The 26,741-nt window shown below is 39.5% G+C and overlaps 1 protein-coding gene across 9 annotated transcripts in view; it reads left to right on the forward strand.

Moving 5' to 3' along the window:
* Positions 1–26,741, forward strand: part of MARCHF8 (membrane associated ring-CH-type finger 8) — an 85,759-nt gene that overhangs the window by 39,188 nt on the left and 19,830 nt on the right. For 5 of the 9 annotated variants that reach the window (XM_084904741.1, XM_084904742.1, XM_084904745.1 and 2 more), the window contains exon 2: positions 7,321–7,500. In XM_084904741.1, the coding sequence (XP_084760867.1) occupies positions 7,399–7,500 (102 nt within the window). In that variant the 5' untranslated portion in view covers positions 7,321–7,398. Of the gene's footprint in view, positions 1–7,320; positions 7,501–14,896; positions 14,999–16,386; positions 16,672–26,741 lie in introns of those variants that run through there. The other 4 variants (XM_084904739.1, XM_084904744.1, XM_084904740.1 and 1 more) reach the window with 2 other exon arrangements.

Here is a 26,741-nt window from a genome sequence, read left to right on the forward strand (position 1 = left end):
TTTTTTTTTTGAAACTCCTTTTGGGTCAGATGCTAAAATATTTAAACTGATCTGCAGATTTTCTTATATCCACAAATCCTGGTCTTCTCGATCTTATTTTCTGTTGTATATTTTTGTACTACCTTTTTGGAAAATTCTGTGATTGAATTTTCTGGCCCACCTATTGAATTTTTAGTTTTGTCTATAATTTTTAATAGTGGCTTTAGTTTTTTTCCTTTTTATATTATCATATTTTGTTTTTATGGGTGCCATATCATGCCTACCTCTAAGCAGATATTGATTGCCTTATTTAAAGGGACTAAAAACACTTTAAGAAAATTATCTTTATTTTCCCCAGTTTTATTTTTTGTATGTATTATTTTGGTTCCTTTTATTTTGGAGCTCTTCTAAGTTTAATCAACACATAATAAGTGCCAAGAACAGTTTCTGTGAAATGGGCAGCAGAGGTTAGATTGCATTAAATCCAGTTGTAGAAGACGAGAAAGTGAGACATTTGTAGGTAACTCAGAAAGTTGGGTTATATAGGAAAAGGGAATAGGAACTTTAAAATAACTTTAAAAATGCTTTTACTTTTTTATTTATTGATTTGAGAAAGACAGAGAGAAACATGAATTTGTTGTTCCACGTATTTATGCATTTATTGGTTTGGTTGCTGCTTGTATGTACCTGGCTGGAGATTGAACCTTGGCAGAGAGGGACAATGCTCTAACCATCTGAGCTACCCGGCCAGGGAGTTTTTATTTGTTTTGAAGATGAAAACACACAAAACACTTTATAATTCCGTATCAGTGTGGACTTTTATAATTTTTAAATAGCATCCAGTGACAAAAACTGCTTATTGTATGCCTTTATTGTGGAAAACTGATTCTATTACTTAGTTGATGTGTTAGGAGGTTGAAAATAGGGGTAGGAGGAAGGCTATGGGGAGGAAGGCTATGGAGGGAAACCTCTTCATAGGTGGTTGAGGAGGGGGGCAGAGAGCCAAGTACATTCTCAGACCTGGGGTCACTTCTTCATTTGTGTCATATGATTTACATTCTTTACAAAAGCGATGGGGCCGGTGAGATTGGCAGCGGGAAATTGATAAACTTTTACAGTAAATATTATTTAACAGGTGAAAGTGCCCAATCTTGTGGTCAGATCCTGGACACGTGGGTTTCCTTCACACAAGGAAATCTGTTGTTCAGAAAGAACAATCCATTCTTCTCTGGTGGAAAGAAGACTTTCAGTATTGTGGAACAAGAGGTTTCTTTTATAACCTTGATTAAAAGAAAAAAAAAATTTACTGATAGCTTGTGTTATTCTGTGTTCTGTGAAAGATGGTGGTTCCTGCCACAGAAATGTTTCTGCCGTAGTAACAGGGACATGTAATGAAAAAGAAGGCAGTGTAAGGAACAGATAGCCTTCTAAGTGCTGGCAGATGCTGATTCTTTGACAGCGGACAAGTACCAGCCTCCCCCTGTCTGCCATGTTATAGTGCTGCGTTCTACTTGCTAGCAGTTCACGTTCTGAGCCTTCATGTCTGCCTGCCGGTGTGTAAAGGCCATTCCAGTGTGTTAACAATTGTGGGTCATATGCAAACTGGAAATAGTATGAGATGAAAATATTAATGAAGTCTAACTCAGTGTAAAATATCAAATAATACAGACTCCAAAATAAGTAACTTTGGAATGAAAGTCATATTTAATAAAACATCATGAAAAAGGCAAGCTAGTCCTGTGATTTTCTATGCTACCTTTTGAGGGAGAGTTCTGTACAAACTCATTAGAAGAAATATTGAAAATATTAAGAAGGAGAATAAAGCAAACACTATGATAGTTATAAAATCTACATCTTGTGAATGCACCCCACTACTTTAGTCCTGTAGGAAAATTGGGTGTGAATCATGTGAAGCTTTCAAATAGTACTTCTCACAGAAAATGAGCCCTGTTATGACTTATTTACTAGAGGCCCGGTGTACAAAATTCATGCATGGTGCGGGGGTTCCTCAGCCTGGCCTGCACCCTCCAATCCAGGACCCCCCAGGGCAGGGGTCCTCAAACTTTTTAAAGTGTGGGCCAGATCACGGTCCCTCAGAGAGCTGGAGGGCCGGACTATATGAACTACTAATTCCTACTGTAACACCTCGGCTGCGCTCACTGCCCAAAAAACCTGGCAGGCAGGATCAGACTCCTCTGCAGGCCGCATGTGGCCCGCGGGCCGTAGTTTGAAGACCCTTGCCCCAGGGGATGTCCGTCTGCTGGTTTAGCCCCGATCCCGCAGTCAGGCATCCCTCTTGCAATCTAGGACTGCTGGCTCCTAACTGCTCACCTGCCTGCCTAACCTGATCTCCCCTAACCACTCTCCTGCCTGCCTGATCGCCCATAACCCCCTCTGCCTGCCTGCCTGCCTGATGTTCCTAACTGCTCCCCCGCTGGCCTGATCACCCCTAACTTCTCTCCCCTGCTGGCCTGATGGCCCCTAACTGCCTCTGCTTACTGACCTGATTGCCCCTAACTGCCTCTGCCTCAGCCTCCACCACTATGGCTTTGTCCGGAAGATGTCCAGTCTATCTGGTCTAATTAGCATATTACCCTTTTATTAGTTTAGAATAGATAATAAAATTCTGACCATTACCAACCAGTGTGGAATGACAAGTTTTTAATTTTAGCTCTTTAAAAATATATATAAACTATAAAAGTAATATATCATTACCAAAGGTTTAGATATAGAAGTGAAAATATATGGGCATATTATTTAACCTATTTGCTTTTTATGAATTCCCTTCCAATATTTATAATACATGTAAAATTTTATCACCTGCTTTTTATCATGCCCATATTTCTCTGGCTTCTAATGCGTACTTGATATCCCTTTGATTGTACTAGCACCACAATTCACTCAACTTTTACCCAGTTTGGGGAAATTAAGGGTATTTCTGTTTTTCTTTGTTGGAAATAATGTTATATTAAAAATGTGGGGGCTTGTAGATTTTTTATATATTTTCTCAGGGTAAGCTTCCCAAAGGTAAGCTCTCCCATAGTTTCTGAGCTCTCTGGCTTATAAGTTTCCCTGGTGGGCATTCTGAGCATGTGATTCTATCATACAAGGGTCATGAGAACACAGACTCAGTCCAGATTGGTCAATGACAGGCTTTGCTTTATTTTTGTAAAATTTTGATAAGGAAAAAATGGTTTCCTGAACTGTTGCCTTTCCTTGATTATTAAATATTAAGTGAGGATCCATGCTACTCATTTGTGAAATGGCTGTTTCTAAGCCCTGACCATTTATTTGTTGGGATTTTAATGTGTTTTTTAAAGCTATTTATCTTAACTTCTTATATAACTTTGTGTCCTCTATTGTACAAATATTTTCCAGTCTTTTTTTTTTTTGCTTGTCATTTATTTTTGCTTTTAATTACAGAATCATATCTATAACCCTTTTTAAAAAATATTTTTATTGATTTCAGAGAGGAAGGGAGAAAGAGAGAGAGAAACACCAATGAGAGAGAATCATGGTTCGGCTGCCTCCTGCACTCCAGTGGGAATCAAGCCAACAATCCGGGTATTAACCCTGACCAGGATCAAGCCATGACCTCTTGGTTTATAGGTCAATGCTTAACCACTGAGCCACCATGGCTGTGCTATATAATCCTTTTTCTTTTGTGACCCTCTCCCCTTCAAATTCTAAGCTTAAAAAGAAAATTTCTTTTTAGTTCCTTAATATATTCATTAGCAATTGTATTTTATTTTTTACATTAAACTTTTATATCCATCAGAATTTATTTTGATGAATGAAGTATGTCCTTTTTCCTTCCAAATCGTTAACCAGTGATCCCAATACCATTTGTTCAGTATTTTGTTCCTTTCCTATAATTCTGAGCTTTTTCTTCTGTTGGCTATTATATTCTTCTTGTATAATGTAGCCAGTTTCTGGACTGTCTTTTCTGTCTTATAACAAACTATACCTTGCTGTTTAGTAATGATTAATGTTTTAATGTTTAAATATTTCTCATTTCCCTATTGGTTCTTCCCTAGAATTTTTATTTAATCATCTCATTATTATGCATAATTTTAGAATCATTTCATCAAGTAAAAATCTTGCTTAGGCTTTGATTAGAATTACATTAAATATATGCTTTAATTTGGAGAGAACACAACTTATTAGAGTATTCAAATATATTCTAAAGTCACTAAAACATTTTTCATTAAACGTTCTTAAGCTTTAAAATTATTTATCTCTAATTACCTTATGTTTTTTGTATTGTTGGTGTACAGGAATGTTGGTGACATTAATGTGTTTTGTCAGCCTTAAAAATAAAGCAGCCAGTTATTTCACCAGCAGAATGGTTTTATTCAGGGAGAGCAAAGAATTGCCATTTGGGGCAAGCAAGCTTTAGGAAAATGTCAGGCAAGTCCAGCAAGAAAAGGAGGGGAATGGTGCTTCACAGAGGAGAAGGAGGAAGCAGGGCCTGGGTGGCGCAGCATTTGCCACGGGCGGGCTCTGCAGCTGACGGGCACTTCATGTTAAATGGGGTTTCTTTCTCCTGCTTCCCAGTGTATGCTCTGTTCCTACACTGACATAGTTACTGATTTTTTACAAATGTTTGTTTTAATCTGATTCCATTAGATCTTGGAAAATTCCTTTGAACTCTTCCCTTATACTACAAAGTTTTTTTTTTATCATTAACTTTTCACAGCAGAAAAAAATTTATATATTAAATAATAGCAGTGGTAATGTGGTTATTTTGATTTTAGGTTTAATTAAAACGCCTCTAAGAGTTTTGCTCTGTGAGTGTAATGTTAAATTTTGAGAGAGAGGTGCTTTTTAAAAATTAGGGACCCTCCATTGCTGTTTTCTAAAAGGTGTTAAATTCTGTGTGGACAATGGGTTCATCGTTTGTGAATAGCATCTATGACACACACGACTGGTCTGCAGGTTTTCCTTGTGAGTCGGATCTGTTCCTGGGTGTCCAGGTCTCAGTATGCTGTGCTCACTGCACACCGTGCACATGTTTTGAGTTTCCCACAGGCATGCCAAGCTCACTGTGCCACGGTGACCTCCTGATACCCTGCTCCCCTGGTACCCCGGGCTTGTAAAAGTACCGCTAGAACCTGGGTGTGGCTTAGTCCCTGACTGGGTTATGTCAGTCCTCCTTTTCAGATGGTCTCTGTCCATCCACCACTCACTGCTCTGGTGTGGCCTCGGTCATTCAGTGCTGTGTATTACAGTTGGTCTCCGCACTCCTGCTTTCTCTTTCTTGCTGTCTGCTAGTTGCTAGGCACAGGCTTCTTTTTTATATGCGGCATGCTTCTAATAGAGACAAGCTTGACTTAAACTCATTTATTCTGAGTGCCAGTCATGATCCTGAGATCCAAGACCTCACATAGGGAGGAGCAGGGCACTGCTGGAGCCTGGCACCCTAAGAGCAAGGCTGCAGGGAGGCATGCAGGCCTGGGGTGACCGTGCCCCAGGGAGGCTGCGACTGGCATCTTTGTCACAGCATCGTGTAGGGCTGGGCTGAGCCCTTTGTTCATTTGACCATCTGGAAACACAGGGAAGAGCTTGATTGTTAGGCTGCGCTGGCTGTCATATGGACTAGAGCTTTCTACCTCTCCCCTTACAGGGACACATTGTCAACTCTGCTTTCCCGCTCAGTCATGCTGCCGAGCTTCTTAATAGCTGTCAGAAAGGATTTGAGGTCCCAATTGTTTAAATCTTGTGTCAGTCTGAGCTGTGGGAAGACAGGGGAAAGCAAACAAACAAATGGGCTTTTGTGAGGCCAGGAGAGGAATCGTGCAGATGCCTGAAAAGGCAGCCTGGGCAGTGTGCTGGTGCTGAAACCCGTCCATTTGTGCATGTGACCAGTCTTATTGGAGCGCCACAGTAACGCTGGAAGCTGAGCAGAGATGATTCCTTTCTGTTTTACAGACGGAGATGAAATGTATCAGTTTGCCCCACATCACAGTTAGTATTTAATAGAGTCAGTACTTGGGTTTCTGACTGCTGATTATGCACTCTTCCTGTTGCCTTTCTCAAAACTAGAAGAGTGATAGCTTAACAATTCGTCCATTTTATCTAGATAACTCACATTAGGGATAGCACAAAGGAGAAATAGGGTTTTATCCATATTAACCTATATGATTTCCATATTTTTCTTTTAAACAGCTTTATTAGGATACTAGAGGTCTGGTGCATGAAATTTGTGCATGGGGGTGGGTCCCTTCAGCCCAGCCTGCACCCTCTCCAACCTGGGACCCCTCAGGGGATGTCCGACTGCCGGTTTAAACCATGTTGTAGCATTTATTCATGTTTTATTTCTTTTTATTACTGAGTAATATTCTATTGTGTACATAACAGTTTTATTTATCCTTTCATCTGTTTATGGACATTTCAGTTATTTCTGTTTCTGGCTATGAACATCCGTGTATACGTTTTTATGTGGGTATTACTTACATTTCTTTGGGTGTGTATATACCCAAGAATGAAATTCCTGGGTCACATGGTAACACTATATTTAACATTTTAAGGAATGGCCAGACTTTACCAAAAGCAGCTACATACATTCCCACCAGTGGTGAATGAGGGTTTCAATTTCTCCACATTCTTGCCAGTGCTTCTCAGTCTTAGTAATTATCCATAATTAAAGTGGTATCTCATGGTTTTGGTTTACATTCTCCTGTTGGCTAACAATGTTGAGCAATCATTTTTCATTGGGTTATCATTTTATTATTGAGTTGTAACAGTCCTTTATATATTTGAGATACAAGTCCCTTATTAGTTATATGGTTTGCAAAAATAATTATTCTGTCCTATGGTTGTCTTCTCACTTTTTTTACTTTAAATGATTTTTATTTTTCCATTGTAGTTGACATAAAATGTTATATTACTTTTTGGTGTACAACCCAGTGATTAGACATTACATAACTTACAAAGTGGTCACCTCGATAAATTGAATGTCCATCTTATGCCATACACAGTTACTATAATATTATTGGCTATATTCCCTATGCTGTTCTTTATATCCCCGTGATTATTCTGTAACTACCAATTTGTATTTCTTAATTGCTTCACCTTTTTCTCCCATCCTCCCTGGCAACTGTCAAATGTTCTCTGAATCTATGAGTGTGTTTCTATTCTGACTGTTTGTTTATTTATTTATTTATTTATTTATTTATTTATTTTATATTTCACATAGGAGTGAAATCATATGGCATTCGTCTTTCTCTGTCAGACTTATTTCACTCATCACAATATCCTCTAGGTTCGCCCATGTTGTTGCAGATGGCAAGGTTTCATTGCAGGGTTTTCACACGGTTATACCTGTCTTCTCTCTCCCAGCTTTAAGTCCATGGCCCAAAATGCCTCTGCCACTGGAGACTCTCTTCTGTGAAGAAGACGACCAGACAGGAGGCTGGAATGAGCATGCCACTGCACCCAATCTCTGCCATTCCTTCTCAGGATGCCGCCTGCTCTAAAGTCTGCAGAAGTAAGACCAAAGAGAAGGAGAGGGAAGAGCAGGTAATTTTAGTTTCCTTATTTTTGTTGTTTTCATTAAATATGATCTACAATGGTAAACTCTAAAGATCAAGGTTTTCTCTGGTGATATACTAAAAAGCCCAGGTAGTGCTTAGAAATTGTCTTTGTTGTTGTTGTTGTTGTTATTTCTCACCAGATAGTGTTTTTTCTTTGTTCAAAAAAATTTTTGATTGTCTACAGTTTTACATATGTCTCCTTTTCCCCTGATTGACTGCCCCTCCTCCCAGCCATTCCCACCGTGCGCAAGCCCCCACCACTCCAATGTCTGTGTCCATTGGTTATGCTAATATGCATGCATACAAGTCCTTTGGTTGCTCTCTAACCCCCGCCCCCACCTCCCCTGCCGTTTGTCTCTGGATCTGTTTTTGTTAATCAAATTATGTTGATCATTTTATCCCACATATGAGTGAGATCATGTGATATTTATTATTTTGCTTAGCATAATGCTCTCCAGTTCCATCCATGATGTTGCAAATGGTCAAAGTTTCTTTTTTATTTTTATAGTGGCGTAATATTCCATTGGTTTACATTCTCCTTTGCAGTGGGATTTAATGCAATCCCCATTAAAATGCCAATCCCCCGGGGATTGCATTAGATCTACCACAGTTTTTAATCCACTCATTTGCTGATGGGCACTTAGGCTGTTTCCAAATCTTAGCTATGGTGAATTGTGCCGCTATGAACATAAGGATGCATATATTATTTCTGATTGGTGTTTCTAGTTTCTTGGGATACATTCCTAGAAGTGGGATGACAGGGTCAAATTGAAGTTCCATTTTTAACTTTTTGAGGAAACTCCATACTGTTTTTCACAGTGGCTGCACCGGTTTGCATTTCCACCATAAGTACATGAGGGTTCCTTTTTCTCCACATCCTCATCGGGACTTGTTATTTGTTGATGATAGCCATTCTGACAGGTGTGAGATGGTACCTCATTGTTGTTTTGATTTGCATCTCTTGGATGATCAGTGACTTTGAGCGTGTTTTCATATGTCTCTTGGCCTTCTGTATGTCCTCTTTTAAAAAGTGTCTATGTAGCCGAAACCAGTTTGGCTCAGTGGTAGAGCGTCGGTCTGCGGACTGAAAGGTCCCGGGTTCGATTCCGGTCAAGGGCATGTACATTGGTTGCGGGCACATTCCCGGTAGGGGGTGTGCAAGAGGCAGCTGGTCGATGTTTCTCTCTCATCGACGTTTCTAGCTCTCTATCCCTCTCTCCTCCTCTCTGTAAAAAATCAATAAAATATATATTTAAAAAAAAAAAAGTGTCTATGTAGGTCCTTTGCCCATTTTTTTTTTTTATTGGATTGTTTATCTTCCTTTTGTAAAGTTGTATGAGTTCTGTGTTAATTTTGGAGATTAAACCTTTATCAGAGATAACATTGGCAAATATATTCTCCTTTGCAGTGGGATTTCTTGTTATTTTGTTGATGGTTTCTTTTGCTGTGCAGAAGCTTTTTATTTTGATGTAGTCCCATTTGTTTATTTTCTCCTTAGTCTCCATTGCCCTAGGAGCTGTGTCAGTAAAGATATTACTATGACATATGTCTGCTATTTTGATGCCTATGGAATCTTGTAGGATTTTTTCCAGGCAGTTTTGAGAACAGTGGCTCGTAATACATCTTGATATCTGGTATTGTGGTCCTTTCAATTTTGTTCTTCTTTCTCAGGATTGTTGTGGTTATTTGGGGTCTTTATTAATCCAGATGAATTTTTGGAGAGTTTGTTCTAGATCTTTTAAATATTTCATTGGCATTTTAATGGGGATTGCATTGAATCTGTAGATTGCTTTGGGTAGTATGGACATTTTAATGATATTGATTCTACCAATCCATGATCATGATTTGTTTATGTCTTCCTCTGTCTCTTTTTCAATATCCCATAGTTTTCCAAGTACAGGTCTTTTACCTCCTTAGTTAAGTTTATTCCTAGGTATCTTAAAATTTCTGGTGCAATGGTAAATGGGATTCTTTTTTTAGTTTTGCTTTCTATGAGTTCATTTTTGGTGTATAAAAAGGGCGTAGATTTCTGGGTGTTAATTTTGTGTCCTGCTACATTGCTGAATTCATTTGTTAGATCTAGTAGTTTTTTGATGGAGTCTTTGGGGTTTTCTATATATACAATAGTATTATGTCATATGCAAATGAGGACAGTTTTACTTCTTCCTTTCCAATTTGGATGCCTTTTATTTCTTCTTCTTGTCTGATCGCAATGGCTAGCACTTCCAGTATTATATTGAACAGGAGTGGTGAGAGTGGGCATCCTTGTCTTGTTACCGTTCTTAAGGGAAATGAGTTTATTTTTTGCCCATTGAGTATGATGTTGGCTGTAGGTTTGTCATTTAAGGCTTTTATTATTTTGATGTATGATTTCTCTATTCCCACTTTGCTGAGAGTTTTTATCAAGAAAGGATGTTGGATTTTGTTAAATGCTTTTTCTTCATCGATTGATATGATTATGTGATTTTTGTCTCTCAGTTTGTTTATGTGATGTATCACTATTATTGATTTGCGGATATTGTACCATTCTTACATCCCCGGAATAAATCCCACTTGGTCATGGTGTATGATCTTTCTGATGTACTGCTGGATCCAATTTGCTAGAATTTTGTTGAGGATTTTAGCATCTATTATCATCAACTATATTGGCCCCATAACTCTCTTTTTTGTGGTGTCTTTATCTGATTTTAGGATTAGGGTAATGTTGGTGTTTTAGAAAGAGTTTGGAAGTATTTCTTCTTCTTGAATTTTTTGGAATAGTCCGAGGAGGATAGGTTTTAGTTCTTCTTTGAATGCTTGGTACAATTCCCCTGTAAAGCCGTCCCAACCAGGGCTTTTGTTTGCCGGAAGATTTGATCACTGCTTCAATTTCTTCTGTAGTTATTGACCTATTCAGGTTTTTTTATTCTTCCTGATTGAGTTTTGGGAGCTTGTATTTTTCTAAGAATATGCCCATTTTATCTAGATTGTCCATTTTGTTGAAATAGAGTTGTTCATAGTATTTTTTCATAATACTTTGTATTTCAGTGGGAATGGTTGTTTTTTCACTTCTTTCATTTCTGATTTTGTTTGTTTGGGTCCTCTCTCTTTGCTTCTTGGTGAGCCTGGCTAGAGGTTCATCCATCTTGTTTATCCTTTCAAAGAACCAACTCCTGGTTTTATTGACTTTTTTTTTTTTTTTTTTCTCTATGCCTTTATTTCCACTCTGATCTTTATCATTTCCTTCCTTCTACTTACTCTGGGCTTTTCTTGTTGTTCTCTTTCTAGTTTTTTAAGAATTACAATTATTGTTAGATAACTTATTACCACTTTTTCTTTCCCTCCCTCCCTCCCTCCCCCCCCCCTCTCTCTCTCTCTCTCTCTCTCTTTCTTTCTTTCTTTCTTTCTTTCTTTCTTTCTTTCTTTCTTTCTTTCTTTCTTTCTTTCTTTTTCTCCCCCCCCCCCCACCCCCCCCCTTGCAGTGGGCCTGTAGTGCTGTGAACTGCTCTCTCAGGACTGTATTCTATAGATTTTTGGATTGTTTTGAGTTCATTTTCATTTGTTTCCAGGATTTTAAAATTTCTTCTTTGATCTCTTTGGTAACCCATTCATTAATAGCATGCTATTTATCCTCCATGTATTTAATTGGCTTTGAGCGTTTTTATCGTAGCTGACTTCTAATTTTATGCCATTGTTTTCTGAGAAGATGTTTGATAAGATTTCAATCTTCTTGAATTTTAGAGACTTAGATTGTGTTCTAACATGTGGTCTATTTTTGAAAATGTCCCAGGTGCACTTGAGAGGAATGTATATTTCATAGCTTTGGGGTGCAGTGTTCTGAAGATTTCAGTTAGTTCCATCTGATCTAGTGTCATTTAGGATTGCTGTTTCCTTATTGGTTTTTTCCCCCTAGATTTATTTAGTAATAGCAGTGGGGTATTAAAGTCCCCTACAATGATTGTATTGCTGTTGATCTATTCCTTGATATCCTCCAGAAGTTTTTTATATATATTTGGATGCTTCTGTATTTAGTGCATGTATGTTTACCAGAATTATAGGCTCTTGTTGTATCAATCCCTTTTGTATTATGAAGTGGCCTTCCTTATCTCTTATTAAGGCCTTCACTACTTTGAGGTCTGTTTTGTCAGAGATAAATATTGTTACCCCCACTTATTTTTTTTATTTCTATTTGCTTGAAATTATTTTTTCACCCCTTCACTTTCAGCCTGTGTGAGTCCTTTGTTCTGAGGTGTATCTCTTATAGACAGCATATATATGGGTCATGTTTTCTTATCCATTCAGCTAGCCTGTGTCTTTTGATTGGATCATTTACTCCATTTATGTTTAAGGCTATTATTGATAGGTACTTTTTAAAAAATATATATATTTTATTGATTTTGTACAAAGAGGAAGGGAGAGAGATAGAGAGTTAGAAACATCGATGAGAGAGAGTCATCGATCAGCTGCCTCTTGCACAACCCCTACTGGGGATATGCCCGCAACCAAGGTACATGCCCTTGACCGGAATCGAACCCGGGACCTTTCAGTCCCCAAGCCAACGCTCTATCCATTGAGCCAAACCGGTCTCGGCTGATAGGTACTTTTTGTTGCCATTTCTTTTCTTTATGCCTGAGTTCCTTCCTGTCTTTATTTCTTCTTTTTCACAGCAGATCCTTTAGCATTTCTTGCATTACTAGTTTGGTGATAATAAACTGCCTTTGTTTGTTTGTGTGTGTTTTTTGTTTGTTTGTTTGTTTGTTTTTTGTCTATGAAGCTCCTGATTTCACCTTTAATTTTGAAGGTAGCCTTACAGGATTGAGTATTCTTAGATTCGGTCCCTTTCTTTGCATCACTTCGTATACTTCATGCCATCCCTTTGGCACAGTATGTTTCTGTTGAGAAATCCTTTACTAGTACAATGGGAGATCCCTTGTAGATGACTTTTTATCCCTCTCTAGCAGCTTTTTAAAATTTTTTTTGTCTTTTACCTTTGCCAACTTAATTATGATGTGTTTTTGTGTTGTTCTTTTTGGGTTCATCAGTGCTTCCTGGACTTGTATGATCATTTTCTTCCCAAAGTCAGGGAAGTTTTCTGTCATTTCTTCAAACAGTTTTCCTATTCCTTGCTCTGCTTCCTCTCCTGGAACCCCTAATATGCAGATATTGTTTGTTTTATGTTGTTTCTAAGCTCTCTTAAACTCTCCTTCTGCTTTTTGTATTTTTTTCCAGTTGATGCTCTGTTTGGGTATTTTTTCTGTCTTCTAACTCTGATTGGGTCCTCAGCTTCTTCTAGTCTACCGTTGAAACCTTCCATTGTGTTCTTTATTGCAACCATGTCATACTTTGTTTCCTCTTGATACTTACTCATGTGTTGTATTTCTCCTTCAGGTTTTACAGATCCCATTTAGTTGCATGTAATTCTCATTCAGAAGCTTGAGCATTCTTATAATCATTACTCTGAATTCTTTATCAGACAGGTTACTTGCCTTCATTTCATTTAGTTCATTTTCTGGTGATTCCTCCTTTCCTTTCATTTGGGGGTTGTTTTTTTGTCTTCCTATTTTTGATGTTCCTTTGTATTTGTTTCTGTGTATTAGTAATTAGATCAAACTTCTCTGCCACCCAGATTTTTTGTGTTGGTCTTATGTAGTAGATGTTTTGTGAAACCCAGTGTGCAGTCTCTCAATGTCTACTGTGCTAGGTGTTATAGGGAGGCCCCCTGCTTGAAAGATTTGTGTTCTCCTAATGTAGTTGGGTCTTGAATATTAGTCCCATTCATTGATTGAGTCTCCTCTCAGGGTGTCTGATTATGTGATTCGCTCCTTACCATGCCATGCCTACCATTGTGAAGGTGCTGACTGAATAGCACAAATTTAACAAGATAGGACACAACAGAGGAGGAGCAGAGCATGAATTTACGTAAGACCTCTATGGCCCCAACTAAAATGACCATCAGAGAGGTGAGAATTTGGAAAGAGAAAAGAGAGCAAGAATGATAGAAAAAAAAAAAGAAAAAAAAGAATATGGGAAGAAAACACAACACAACAAACAAACAAAACTAAAAGCACAAACAAAAAAAAAACAGAAAAAAAAGGAGGGGTGCGGTCAGAATCTGTAGATTAAAATAAAGATAATAAAGAGTTAGTGGAATAGGGGAAGGACCACAGTTTAGAATAAAGGAGGGAGAAAATAAATAAGAAGACAGGAAAGAAGAAAAAAAGCTAGCAAAGGAGAACAGAGAGAGCAGATAGCTCTAAATTTAGGAAGTGAAACAAGTTAAGACATTAGGAGAAGAGAGAGAGAAGATTGAAAAAAATAAAAACATTGAATGGTTAAAAAAAAAGGGAAATTGAATAGGAGCATGGAAGAGGAAATTAGATATATGAACAAAACAAGAGACTAGAATAATAAATCAGCAAAGCAGATAGATAAGCAAAATACATTAAAAAGGGGGGGGGGAATAAAGGAAAGAGAAAAATTAAAAAGGAAAAGGGAGAAGAAAAACAGGAGGAAAAAGAGAAGAGAGGAAGAAAAATAAAAAGTAAATAAATGAAGTGTCATTCCCTTTGGCCGAGTTTAAGTGCCCCATGGGAACTGGTTTAGGACCCTACTCCTTTATCTGTCAATTCTGGACTTCCCGTTAGGTGTTAACCGCTGCCAGGCAGTCTCTTGGCTTTTAGCAGCCTGCTTGAAGCTCTAAGCAATCCACCAGTCTACTGCTTGGTCTCATTCCCCCCCCCCCCCCATTTTTTTCTTTATTGATTAAGGTATTATATATGTGTCCTTATCCCCCAATTTGGTCTCATTCATTTATTTAGTTTCCCTGTGTTAGAGTGTTTTTCAGTTTTTTTATTATAACGTGGTTAGAGAAGATGTTTGATATGATTTCAGTATTCTTGTATTTATTAATACCTGTTTTGTGTCCTAGCATGTGTTCTATCCTAGAGAATGTTGCATTGTAGAGCTAAAAAGAATGTATATTCTGCTGATTGGGATGAAATGTTCTGTAAATATCAGTTGAATTCATCTGACCCATTGTGTCATTTAAGGTCTCTGTTGCCTTGTTAATTTTTGTTTGGAAGATCTATCTATTGATAACAGTGGGGTATTAAAATTCCCTTCTATGACTGTTGCCATTGATCTCTCCCATTCATGTCCACAAAGATTTTATTTTTATATGTGGTTGCTCCTATGTTGGGTGCATATATGTGTACAAGAGTTTTCTTTTGTTAGATATGTGATTTGCAAATATCTTCTTCCATTCAATAGGATGCCTTTTTGTTGATAATTTCCTTCACCATGCAAATGTTTTTAGATTGTTATAATCCTCTACATATTTTTATTTCATAATTTTCTGTCTTTGCATTATGTTTTTTAAAATATATTTTATTGATTTTTTACAGAGAAGAAAGGAGAGGGATAGAGAATTAGAAACATCGATGAGAGAGAAACACCAATCAGCTGCCTCCTGCACACCCCCTACTGGAGATGTGTCTGCAACCAAGGTACATGCCCTTGATTGGAATCAAACCTGGGACCCTTGAGTATACAGGCCGACACTCTATCCACTGAGCCAAACTGGTTGGGGCTGCATTAAGTTTTTATTTTTATTTTTCATTTACCTTTGTGAATATTAAGATACAGAGACTAGAATCTTATTAAGTGAACTTTGATAATACCTTTGACAAATTATTTTATGAAATTCAAGGTAATCCTAATAGGCTTTTGAGGAAAATTTGAACTTTGAGATCCTCACTTTACAAATTATTTATTATGAAAAACAGAAAAATATGGAGGACTGTTTTAGATTTACTTCAAATTTCATTCCTTTAGCTTTAGCCTCTTGTTTTACACTTTAACTTTTACATTTTACTTGATCTTAGATTGTGGAATTTTAAATATATATATATATATATATATATATATATATATATATATATATATTGATTTTTTACAGAGAGGAAGGGAGAAGGATAGAGAGCTAGAAACATTGATGAGAGAGAAACATCGACCAGCTGCCTCCTGCACAGCCCCCACCGGGGTTGTGCCCGCAACCAAGGTACATGCCCTTGACCAGAATTGAACCCGGGACCTTCCAGTCCGCAGGCTGGAATCTGCCTATCCACTGAGCCAAACCTGTTTCGGCTGGAATTTTTTCTTTGTTGTTTTTGAGTTAGGTTATATATTAAAAGTTATTTTGCTGTATTTTACCCAGTATTTCTATGACTTTTGAGATGGGAGTCTGGTGTATTGTTTGGTGTAGCTCAGCAGTTCTAATTTCTCCTATGTACTAAGAAGTGTGTATATATGTATAAAAATATGTTGTCTATACTATGTAAAGATCTAAATATGAAAAATTCTCCCACTTTCTTCTGTGCAATGCACTGTCCTCTAAGGGGTTTAGAAATATGAGAACGAATTCATTTGGTTCTTGTGTGAACACTCTGAGTTAGGCACTATCATTGCCATCTTTGTCTCATAGGTGAGCCACAGGAAGTTTGGCGAGTTCCCTGGTTGGTAGTTGGCAGGTGATAGAATTAGTATCAGACCCAACCTCCCCTCCTATGTTCTCCCTCACTTGCTCGCACAGGCTGCTCAGCCAGCCACTGGGCTCTATCTTTTCAAACCACATGTCCCTCCTGTGACCTCGCCCAGCTCCACTCCCCTGTGTCTATATCCTGCAGCACTTACCAGTGTATACTGAACTAGATTTATGTGCTCTTCTGCTTGCTTCCGTGTGTCTTTGTCTTGTGTCTTTATTAATATTTGAACCCATATTTAATAAGCACTCAGTTCATAGTGGGTGCTTTGTCAGGCATTTAGCATAAATGTGGCCTAAGGCAGAGACGCCCTGTGTTTCCTCAATCTCTCCCAGGGCATGTGCTTCCGTAAGGTCCCACTTGTGACTGCAGTCCAGGCCCTCACCGCTGTATCAGCCTACATATCCCTCGTCTGGCCTCCACCCCGGCTTCCTGCTACGTGCACTGCTGGCAGGGAAACTAGACGGTCGCACGGTCAGGGTGTAAGTGCCATCGTCCAGAGAAGAGCCCTGACTCAGTCTCATGGTGACAGGACGGCTTTCTGGAAGAAGAGATGGCAAAGATGACTCCTTAAGAAAAAGTAGGCCTTGGATAAAGATAGAGGAGAGGAGTGTGCGGGGCAGAGAAAGGAGTACAAGGTAAACATTCCTGGGGAGGACAAGACTGGTACGTTTGAAGGACTGAAAAAACCCCTCATGCTCAAGCGCGTAGGTAGGAGCACTGAGAGGAGCAGGAGTGGCCACATTGACTCTCCGAGCACTGGGACATCAGTGAAGGTGTGGGCCTGGGCATTAATAGCTGAGCTCTGTTTTGGTAAGGTCACCATGGGGTGTGGAGAGGGGAGTGAGGGGGGAGGCCACTTAGAAGGTGATTGCAGCAGTCCTGATGATGACCTGGACGAAAGAGCTGTTGGGGGTGCGAGAAGTGAGCAGTTGCGAGGAGGTGGGCGGGAAGTGGGCTCACTGACAGTGCTGGAGGTGTCAGTTGTGGTCAGACATAGGTGAGGTCTGGCCTAGGCAACAGGTGACATCGTTGACTTAGCGGAGGGGGTGCGGCGGGGCGGGGCGGCAGGTTAGCAGGAAAGATGGTGAGTTTGGTGGTAGATGGGCAGGTGTGAGGTGCTTGGTGGTCTGTCCAGCTGGAGAGGTGTGGAATTTAGTTGTATCTGAATTTTGAGAGAGAAATCTAAGCTAAAGGTAAAAAATGGAATTTTGAAGTTGGTAACATATAGACAGGAAAGGAGGTCCCAGGATCAGGAATAGTTAAAATTGTCAGTAAGAATCGCCTGAGAAGCCCTAACCAGTTTGGCTCAGCGGACTGAAGGGTCCCAGGTTCGATTCTAGTCAAGGGCATGTACCTTGGTTGCGGGCACATCCCCAGTGGGGGGTGTGCAGGAGGCAGCTGATCGATGATTCTCTCTCATCGATGTTTCTCTCTATCCCTCTCCCTCTCTGTAAAAAGTCAATAAAATATATTTTTAATAAATCAATTATATACACACACACACACACACACACACACACACACACACACATATATATATATATATATATATATATATATATATATATATATATATAAAATTGCCTGAGAAGAGAAAAGGAGATGGTGTGGAAGGTTCCCCTGACTGCACAGTGACACCCACAGATGCCACAGAGGTTTGAGCCAGTGAGAAGCCTGGCCAGCTTCTGCCCTCGTGGCAGGATGGAGAGAGGCACAATGCATGCGGAAGAAGAATGCAGTCTCTTCTGGGAGAAAGAACAACTGCCCTTCAAAAAAGAAGAGAATTCCCAAGTATTATAGTAAGCTCTCAAGAATCTGAGTTTCATAAAACACAGGCTCGGAAATGATATATAAAAAGAGCAGAATGAGGTGAAAAGGGAAGAATAGAGAGCCAAGGAGATATATAAAGAATTGATTTGCAGAATAAATAAATCAGAAGTGGCTAGAAACAGTCGCTGAAAGATTAACCTGTTAACCGAGCGGGACCTACAAATACGTCAAACGTAAACAATATCGGGAACGGGTAGGACGTATGAATACGTCCTGGAAATATATGTTGCGCCCTGAGAGGGACGGTATATATTTTTTGTAATCTTTATAATTGTTTGTAAAATTTATAATTTTTTAATTCAATGTTTCCATTTTTTTTGTTGGTATTCTTTTCTATTTGTTTGTAATTTTGTATTTTCCTTTGTGCTTTATATATAAGTAAACAAAAAAATATATATTTCATTTATTTTAATTAAGTATAAATAAAAAATAATAATAATATGAAATTACATCCTCCGGGCGTGACATACTGACACATCCTAGTGAAAGAGTATGCGCCCGTTATACGTTGCGTAATTAAAAAGGGAACTCCCAGGTTAACAGGTTAATTACTGACAAAGCACAAGCTTGAGACACTCAGAAGGAAAACAAAGATTAAGGCGAAGAGATAAACATGACAGGTGGGGATGGACCTCCTGCAGGCAGAGCTGGTGGAGAATGGGCCTTTCATGCTTTGTTCCGGTTCCTCCTGGAATTCTGGTTTTGGTTGCAGAGAAGGAACTGCTTTAGACATGCTCACTTGGAAATGTGTAAGCACTGACAGATCGGGAAGAGGAACATTCGCGTTTTCCCTAGAAGAATCCAATGAGACAAAGATCTGATAGCCTCAGAAGCAGGCAAATTCCCCTTAGCGACCTGTTTCCTGGCATTGGTACAGAAGCTCCCCTCCTCACCGCACGATGCTTTTCTGTGCTTTGCGGGAAATGATTTTCTGTGCTTTTGCTAAATGTAAATTCTGACCCGCTGCTCTCAGGGCAAGCACTGGGCTGCTTTTTCTACAACCTGAACCTAATTCATAGGACAGGTTTTATGGAGGAAAAAATTTGGTGGTTCTGTTAGACATCTGTGGTAAATCATTTACCTTTCCTACATTTTATGAAATTTCTCAGCCTGGGCTGTAGGTTAGCATGGAAAAGGAGCAAATGGACCCACTAACGTTTACTGTCACTGACTAGAAAACAGCTTTCATTCCTTGTATGGCAGAGATATGGTTTAGAATCTTTACTTTGCAAACTGCTGTGCATAACACACTCATAGAGCAGAACTGCTTACTGCAATGGCCTCGTCATGCATTATTCATTCACTGCTGCGCTCCGTGGAAATCAGCTGGAGGAAGTAGTCCAGTGTGATCGCAGGAGTGGCATGCTAAGGGCTTCTGCACGCCTGCAGTTCCGGCGGAGAAGATGTGCCTCCGCTGGCTGCTCTGGCCGCTGTGCGGCGCGCCGCGGGCCCAGCGGGTGGAGCCCGCCTACCTGCTGTGCTGCTGGGAGAGCTGCAGGGAGGGAGGACTCCGCATCGGGATGGAGAATGAACCCTGGTAGGAGAGGTGCCTGTCAGCAGTGGCACCTCACTATTGCAGGGATGCGGCTGCGCCACAGGAAACAAATAGCAGAGAGAGGGAATGAGTTATAGGGTGCCTCACTAGTCAGGTTCCCAGCCAGAGAAGCTGAACAGTTTAGGTTTAATCCCATTTTCAAGGATGTTTTTCCTAACAAAAGGATATTTTTCAAGGATATTTTTAATATTATGGAAGTCAAACCCACAAGCATACAAATTATAGCATTCTCCCCCCACCCCATGATATCCTCCTACTGTTGGTATAAAAAAAAGTCTTTTTTATTGCTGTGATTTTGCCCACATAATTTTAAATTATGGAATCATGCCTTGGAAAAATCTCGAGAAAGACAACTTAGTGTATAATCTGAATGAGAACAGTCTCAGGCTGTCTTTTATTTTCTGGTGGAAATATTGTTCTCACAGCTACCTTGGTTCGTTCTGCGGGAGCATTCATTCCGGGAAAATCTTTTGGCTTCTTATCGGATGGAAATGCATAAAAGATAGAACAGTGACAAAGGGCCTTTTTCTATTTGTTGGTATTATTTATGTGTGTGTGTATGGGGGAGGGAGAGAGTCAGACATGTAATTTCATTTGGCAGAGACATCCTAATGTTGCTATTTGCATGTCTGTCTTATTTTGTGTGGATGCTGCTGCTGTTAACTTTGTGAGGCTAGATGTTCTAGAGCTATATGGACAAAAATAATAAAGGTGAAAAGAATCAGAGGCTCAAGGGATATGTGCCAAATTGGATACACATATTTCTTCATAAACTATCATTTATCGTTTTGACGCTCTTAAGTAAGCAAACATTCCTTGAGCACATACACTCTGACTCTGAGACAATAGAAGATCAGCATTCTCCTTCTGCACAGTTTTCTTTGTGACTTCATCATTCCCAAGGGCAAAATGTGTTCCCTGATGAGTACATTCTACACTAAAAAAATTTAATAGTCTTTTTACAAATGTTACTTACACTATAGGGAGTAGTAAAAGTATTACAATTTCTATAATAATTTTTATAAGAAATATATTTTGATTTGTATTGATAATGATTTTTAGCTACTTCAAGCATTTATGTTTTTATTAGATATCTTAATAGCTTTTAAATGACAGAAATTAAAATCTGTTCATAATAAAGATTATGTAATTAAGGTTTTAAAAATATTAACAAGGAATACAAAGATCTTTTTTTCAGCATAACTTTATTTTATATGGGAAAATGAAAATAAAAATTACTTACTTGCCGAAACCAGTTTGGCTCAATGGATAGAGCGTCGGCCTGGGAACTGAAGGACCCGGATTTGATTCCGGTCAAGGGCATGTACCTTGGTTGCGGGCATATCCCGAGTAGGGGGTGTGCAAGAGGCAGCTGATCGATGACTCTCTCTCATCGATGTTTCTAACTCTCTATCTCTCTCTCTTCCTCTCTGTACAAAATCAATAAAATATATTTAAAAAATAAAATAAAATAAAAATTACTTAATGGAAAGTGAATTTAAAAAAAATGGGATTCATCAGTACGTTACTAGGAAAATTATCATTTTGATTATACAGTGTTAAATTTAACATTTTAAAACACATTTAATTTATTAGTCTGTGTTAGAAGGGATTTTGGAACTATAACCCCATTTATTTATAACTTCAGGGGTAAGTTTGTGAAATCACAATATTTGTAGTGCTGAGTGAAACTAAATAGGGCAACATACCCCACATTGAATCACATTTGAGGATTTAGAAGAACCAAAGAGATCATATCTCTTACTCCTCCACACAAGCTTACTTTATAAAGGACAAAATGAAATCCAGGGAATATAGAAGATTAGCAAATGGTTACCTGCTATGGTCTTGTTAATTGTGAACAGCATCAGATGTTAGACCTCAGTCCTCAATTTGAGTTAGAACTCAAATGCAAGCAAAAGTTTATTTAGAAAGCCACAGAGGTAGAAGTAAGTCTTGAAAGAAATAAGCCAGCTAGGCTGCATGGACTCAAAAAGCAAGTTATAGAGGGGGGAAGTGAGGCTGGAGGGTTCTGTCATTATTTCTTCAACTAGGTTTTCAATCCTTTGCTTTCTTTTTTCTCTTTCTGGAGCACATATGACATGGATGATATTATGCTTCATGTTGTCTCAAAGGTCCCTTAAACTATCCTCATTTTTTAAATTCTTTTTGCTGCTCTGATTGGATGTATTTTTCTACCTTGTTTTCCAAATCCACTTCAGTCCTCTGCTTCAAGCTTACTGTTTGTTTATTCCTTCCAGTGTATTATTTTTTTCTGATATGGCATTCTTTAATTTTGACTCCTCTTTTTTTATGATTTCTAGGCCACTTTTCATACTGTTGAGCATCCTTATAATCATTATTCTAAAAACTCTTTATCTGATATATTGCTTACCTCTATTTCATTTAGCTCTTGTTCTAGAGAATTCTTTTGTTCTTTAGTTTGGGGCTTGTTTCTCTGTCTCCCCATTTTGGCTGCCTCTTTGTGTTTGTTTCTATGTTTTTAGTAGAACTGCTATGACTCCCAGGCTTAGTAGGTGACCTGTGGGACCCAATGGCACAGTGTCCATGATCATTAAAGCTGGGTGCTCTAAGAATGTTTCTTGGGTGCCTTCTGTGGGCCCTCCTTTTGTAATTGATACCTGATTGCCATTGGCCCTTTAGTGTGTGGGGTTGAGCTGGCTGACGGTGAGGCTCAGTCCCTAACACAGCATAAAGCTGCTGTGCAGGTATTGACCACACAAAGCGGAATTCACCTTGGTATCTGCCAAGATCTCCTTATGGATATGCTGCTTTGAAGCTCATTGGATACTGCTCTGTTATTGTCTGAGTGTATTGGTTCTGGACCTCTTCAGACAGTGATGTAGGCCACTATCAGATGCTGTCTGTGACTAACCCTGGGCAACCTATTTGAAGCTACCAGCCATCCATAGCTTGTGGCTCCCTCTGCTGGGCTTGGTTGCTCATGGAGAGGACCAAGGTGTGCACCAAAGCTGGCTTTTATCAGCATTGGGCCCAGGGTCTGGTCAGCAAAAGGCTCAAAGCACCCAGAGATCTGTCTTTTCCTTCAGGCCGTCTGTTAGCCTCAGCCACTTACAGAGCCTCGAGCTGTACTCCTCAGCAGGGCTTACGCTCCCCAGAGTGGGGTGAGAGGAGCGGGGCTGTTGCTTCTCCCGCGGCTGACATTGCACGGAGGGGAATTCTCTGCCTGAGAAAGATGTCTTCTGCAGTATGGGGGAGTGACTCAGCACAGGGTTCCTGGTGGCTGACCTTCAGCTCTCTCCCCAGAGCCACTAACCACAGACTCTCCTCACATGCTCTGTTCTGCTCTGCTCTCCCTCCGCCCAGGGTGAGTGGCTGTAAGTGAAATTTTGTACGTTGGCCCGAAAGAAGGTGCCTGCATTTCTAGCTGTCTTTCCCTGGTGGACAGATGTTATGGGGTGCCATTCCCAGTTCTGGTGCTCAGGGCTGGGAGCCTGGTTTGGGGGTTAAACCCTGCACTTCTCAGGGGGATCCCCCTCCCCAGCTGACATACCCCTTTGGAACTTCAGCTGCTGCCCGTGAGTGCTTAGCCAGCTCTCTGTGCCTCCGCATCTCCTACCAGTCTTGAGGTGGCTTCCTCTGTAAGTCCTTGGTGATAAGGCTTATCTCCAGCTAGTCTTCAGTTAGTTATTCAGGGTGATTTTTCTATATTTCAGTTGTAATTCCAGTTTTGTCCTGGGACCAAACTGAATGTAGCTTTCACCTAAATCCAATCAATCCATCCTGGGACCACTGCGTTTATTTTTGAGGCCAGTATTTGAGGTTTCTTATAATCTCAGGAGAACCTTCTTAGCTTTCTTTGTCCTTGGTTTTATGTGATATACTTATAGTTGTTTTATGGTTTAGTCATTTGCTCTTGTAAAGCTACCAGTCTCTTCTTAAAAAGTCAGCATTTTTGACAGCGCGCTTAGGCTGTAATGCCTGCCTACTCCATTCCAAACAATGTTGTTGTTGTTGTTGTTGTTGTGTTTGGATTTTTTTTGTTTGTTTTTTTGGTGGTAGCTTAGCAACACTCTCTTCTTTTGGCCTGCTTTTCCACCTTTGCGAAATCTGAGCCTCTGTTTCAGAGCTGGGGGCAGGTACAGTGGGCCACGTATTTTGGAGTGACATCCCTGCTTTCTGAGCAGTGTGCTGGTAGGACTAGCCCATTTTGTTGGCTTGCCTCTCTTGGTGTGGAACTTCACCCGGTCGGCATGTTGGGTCGAGCACAGTTAGGGCCCCTGTCAGTTTGTCACAGCCGTGGCCGAGCTTCTGCTCTGCTAGTGAATACTCTGCAGAAGAGAGTACAAACCTGTCTCTGAGTCACTTTTGCCGGGAACATAGCTTTGACAGGTAGAGTTAGTGCAGCAGAATGTGTCATGTTTGAGGCCTGCTCCTCTCCGGGAGATACCCTCTATTCTGTTGAGAGCTGGGAAAAGGGAGCATTATTTCTTGGCTTCACTCCCCCAGAGTGCAGCTCTGAGGAGGTCCTGAGATACTAGATCAAATGCTAAGATACTAACTGTTGCTACTGAGATATAGTAGATTTTCTTGGGCAGATGCTTCTCCAATTGCTGTATGCTCTCATGACAGTTTTTGCTATCTTAGGCATTAAGTGTGTCATTTAACTTTTATGTTTTCTGTTTGTCCTCTCCTCTTTCCCTCTCTCACTCTTTTTTCTCTTTTTCCTGCCATCCCGTGGGCTTCTTAGACTCTTTTTAAGAATTCCTTATTATCTTATCTATGGTGTTGATGAATGTGTCTTTGTATAGTTTTTTTTTACAACTATACAAAGACTTGCTGCTTATCTTTGCAAGTTGGATTTTATTGTTTTTTTATAGCTTATATCTCTTTGACTTTCTGAGCATTTGGAAGACAGCCATAATATTTTTATATTCTTCTTCTTTTTCTTTTTAATATATTTTATTGATTTTTTACAGAGAGGAAGGGAGAGAGATAAAGAGCCAGAAATGTCGATGAGAGAGAAAGATCGACCAGCCGCCTCCTGCACACCCCCCACCGGGGATGTGCCCGCAACCAATGTACATGCCCTCGACCGGAATCAAACCTGGGGCCTTTTAGTCCGCAGGCCGACGCTCTACCACTGAGCCAAACCGGTTTCGGCTATTTTTATATTCTTTTCTGCTAATTTTAATGTGTGTCAGTTTTGATTGACTATCCTCTGCATTAGAGATGAGGTGTTATTTCTTCTTTGTATATCTGCTATAAACCACTTTTACTGCAATGATTGTCACAGAGCGGAGCACTTGTGGGTTGTTAGCTGAACTAGTCACCTTTTTTATACTGTGTTTTTCCATACACATACTTACTTATGATAACGTCTAACTTGTAAGAGTAACAACAGTAACTAAAACTAGAACAATTATAACAGTATTCTGCAATTATAGTTAAGTGAATATGGTCTCTCAAAATATCTGGAATTTTGCATGTAACATTTTCAAACCACAATTGACTACAGGTAACTGAAAACACAGAAAGCAAAGCTATAAATGAATGGGGTTGGGAGCTACTGTAAAGCCAAATTTTCTCGATTTGCTTCTATCAAAACATCATATCAGAGGATATTGAATTCACAAGCAGATATGAGAATGTAGCTGTCTTCTACATTTAAGTTTAGAACAAGATTGAGAAACATCTATAGATTTTTAGGAATATGTAACAAGATTTGCAAAAATGTAAAATTATGCTACTCTGCTCACTTGAGGTGTTTTATTTGGAAAAATAGTTATTTCTTATTGAAATGTTATTTATGTTAACTGAATTTGTTATTGGCAATTCTAAATGAATTAAGAGATTCATTTAAAAAATTGTTTTCAGCCAAAGCCGGTTTGGCTCAGTGGTAGAGCGTCGGTCTGCGGACTGAAAGGTCCCAGGTTCAATTCCGGTCAAGGGCATGTACCTGGGTTGCGGGCACATCCCCGGTAGGGGGTGGGCAAGAGGCAGCTGATTGATGTTTCTCTCTCATCGACATTTCTAGCTCTCTAGCTCTCTCCCTTTCTCTCTGTTAAAAATCAATAAAATATATATATATATAAAAATAAAAAATAAATAAAAAATAAAATAAAAAATTGTTTTCATTTCTAATGTGGTAAATATCAGTAAATATAACCCATGTAAACAGTAGTTTTGGCAGTCCCAGTTTTTTCCATTGTAAATGACTCCTGAGAATGAAAGGTTTGAGACTTCTGGTGTATATTCTCCTGGCCTCAGGTGGCTCCTCTACCTGTGCGGCATCTGTATTCCAGGCGAAGGCGGGGAGGAAGAATGCTGGAGCAAGGAGCAGCGGCTGTGCCAGGAGAGCGAAATTCCCCCAGAAAACCCCGAGGTTAATTGTTTCACAGAGAACTTTCTTATATTTTCACCCTTAACTGCAGAAGTGTGAGAAAGTGAGAGCTTTGGGTTGGGCCCTGTGCTGCTCAGAACAGAGTTGGAGTTCTCTTGGTGGGATGAATATTGTCTGTTACACACAGGGGCTTTTTGTTTGTTCGTTTTGCTTTGTTTTAATGGCTGGTCCTGGTCAGAGTTTCAGGGAAATTCCTACATGAAGTTCTATCCTTTGATTCCTTTAGGCAGAATCCCAGAAACTTGCTTAGACACCTCACCTCATTGTCTTCTTGCTAATTCCTGGCTCCTAGTTCCCAGGACTTGTTTGGCCTCTGTGGGCTCCGTGGCTCAGCTCTGCCCCAAAGCACATTGTGTTGTTTTTTTATTGAGGAAGGTATTATATATGTGTCCTTATCCCCCCATTGCCCCTCACCCCACTCGCGTTCATGCCCTCACCCCCCTCATGCCTATGTCTATCAATAAACGGTCATTTATTATTATATTAAAGTAAATAATTTAGGTTAGAAAAAAAATATATTGTATTAGAGCCACACATGGACTTGCAAAACATTGACAGGACTGGCCAGATTGTGAAATGTCTTTATTCTTCAACAGAGCTGATTTTTATCTTTGTGATTTTGTAACTTCTTACATTAACAAAACTTTTCTCACACCCTTAGACATAGTATTTTCCAATCTATATATCAGTTTGTTCTCTGATTGATTGATTTAAATTGACTCACTGGTGAGCTCACTGCCATCTTTTCCATAGAAATTTAGTTTTACAGTAGTCATGTTTTATGATTTACTTTTTAAAAAATGAGTCATGATATTCACTTATACCTGAGTTTTTGAAAAATGAGTCATCGCCTTTGTGGATTATTTTGGTCCAGGATTTGAGTGAAACTTGCCTGTGCAGTGTGGTCTGGGAACAGCAGCAGAGCGTGCCTGAGA

Source organism: Pipistrellus hanaki, assembly GCF_964339955.1.
Source record: "Pipistrellus hanaki genome assembly, chromosome: 14".
NCBI classification, from domain to species: domain Eukaryota; kingdom Metazoa; phylum Chordata; class Mammalia; order Chiroptera; family Vespertilionidae; genus Pipistrellus; species Pipistrellus hanaki.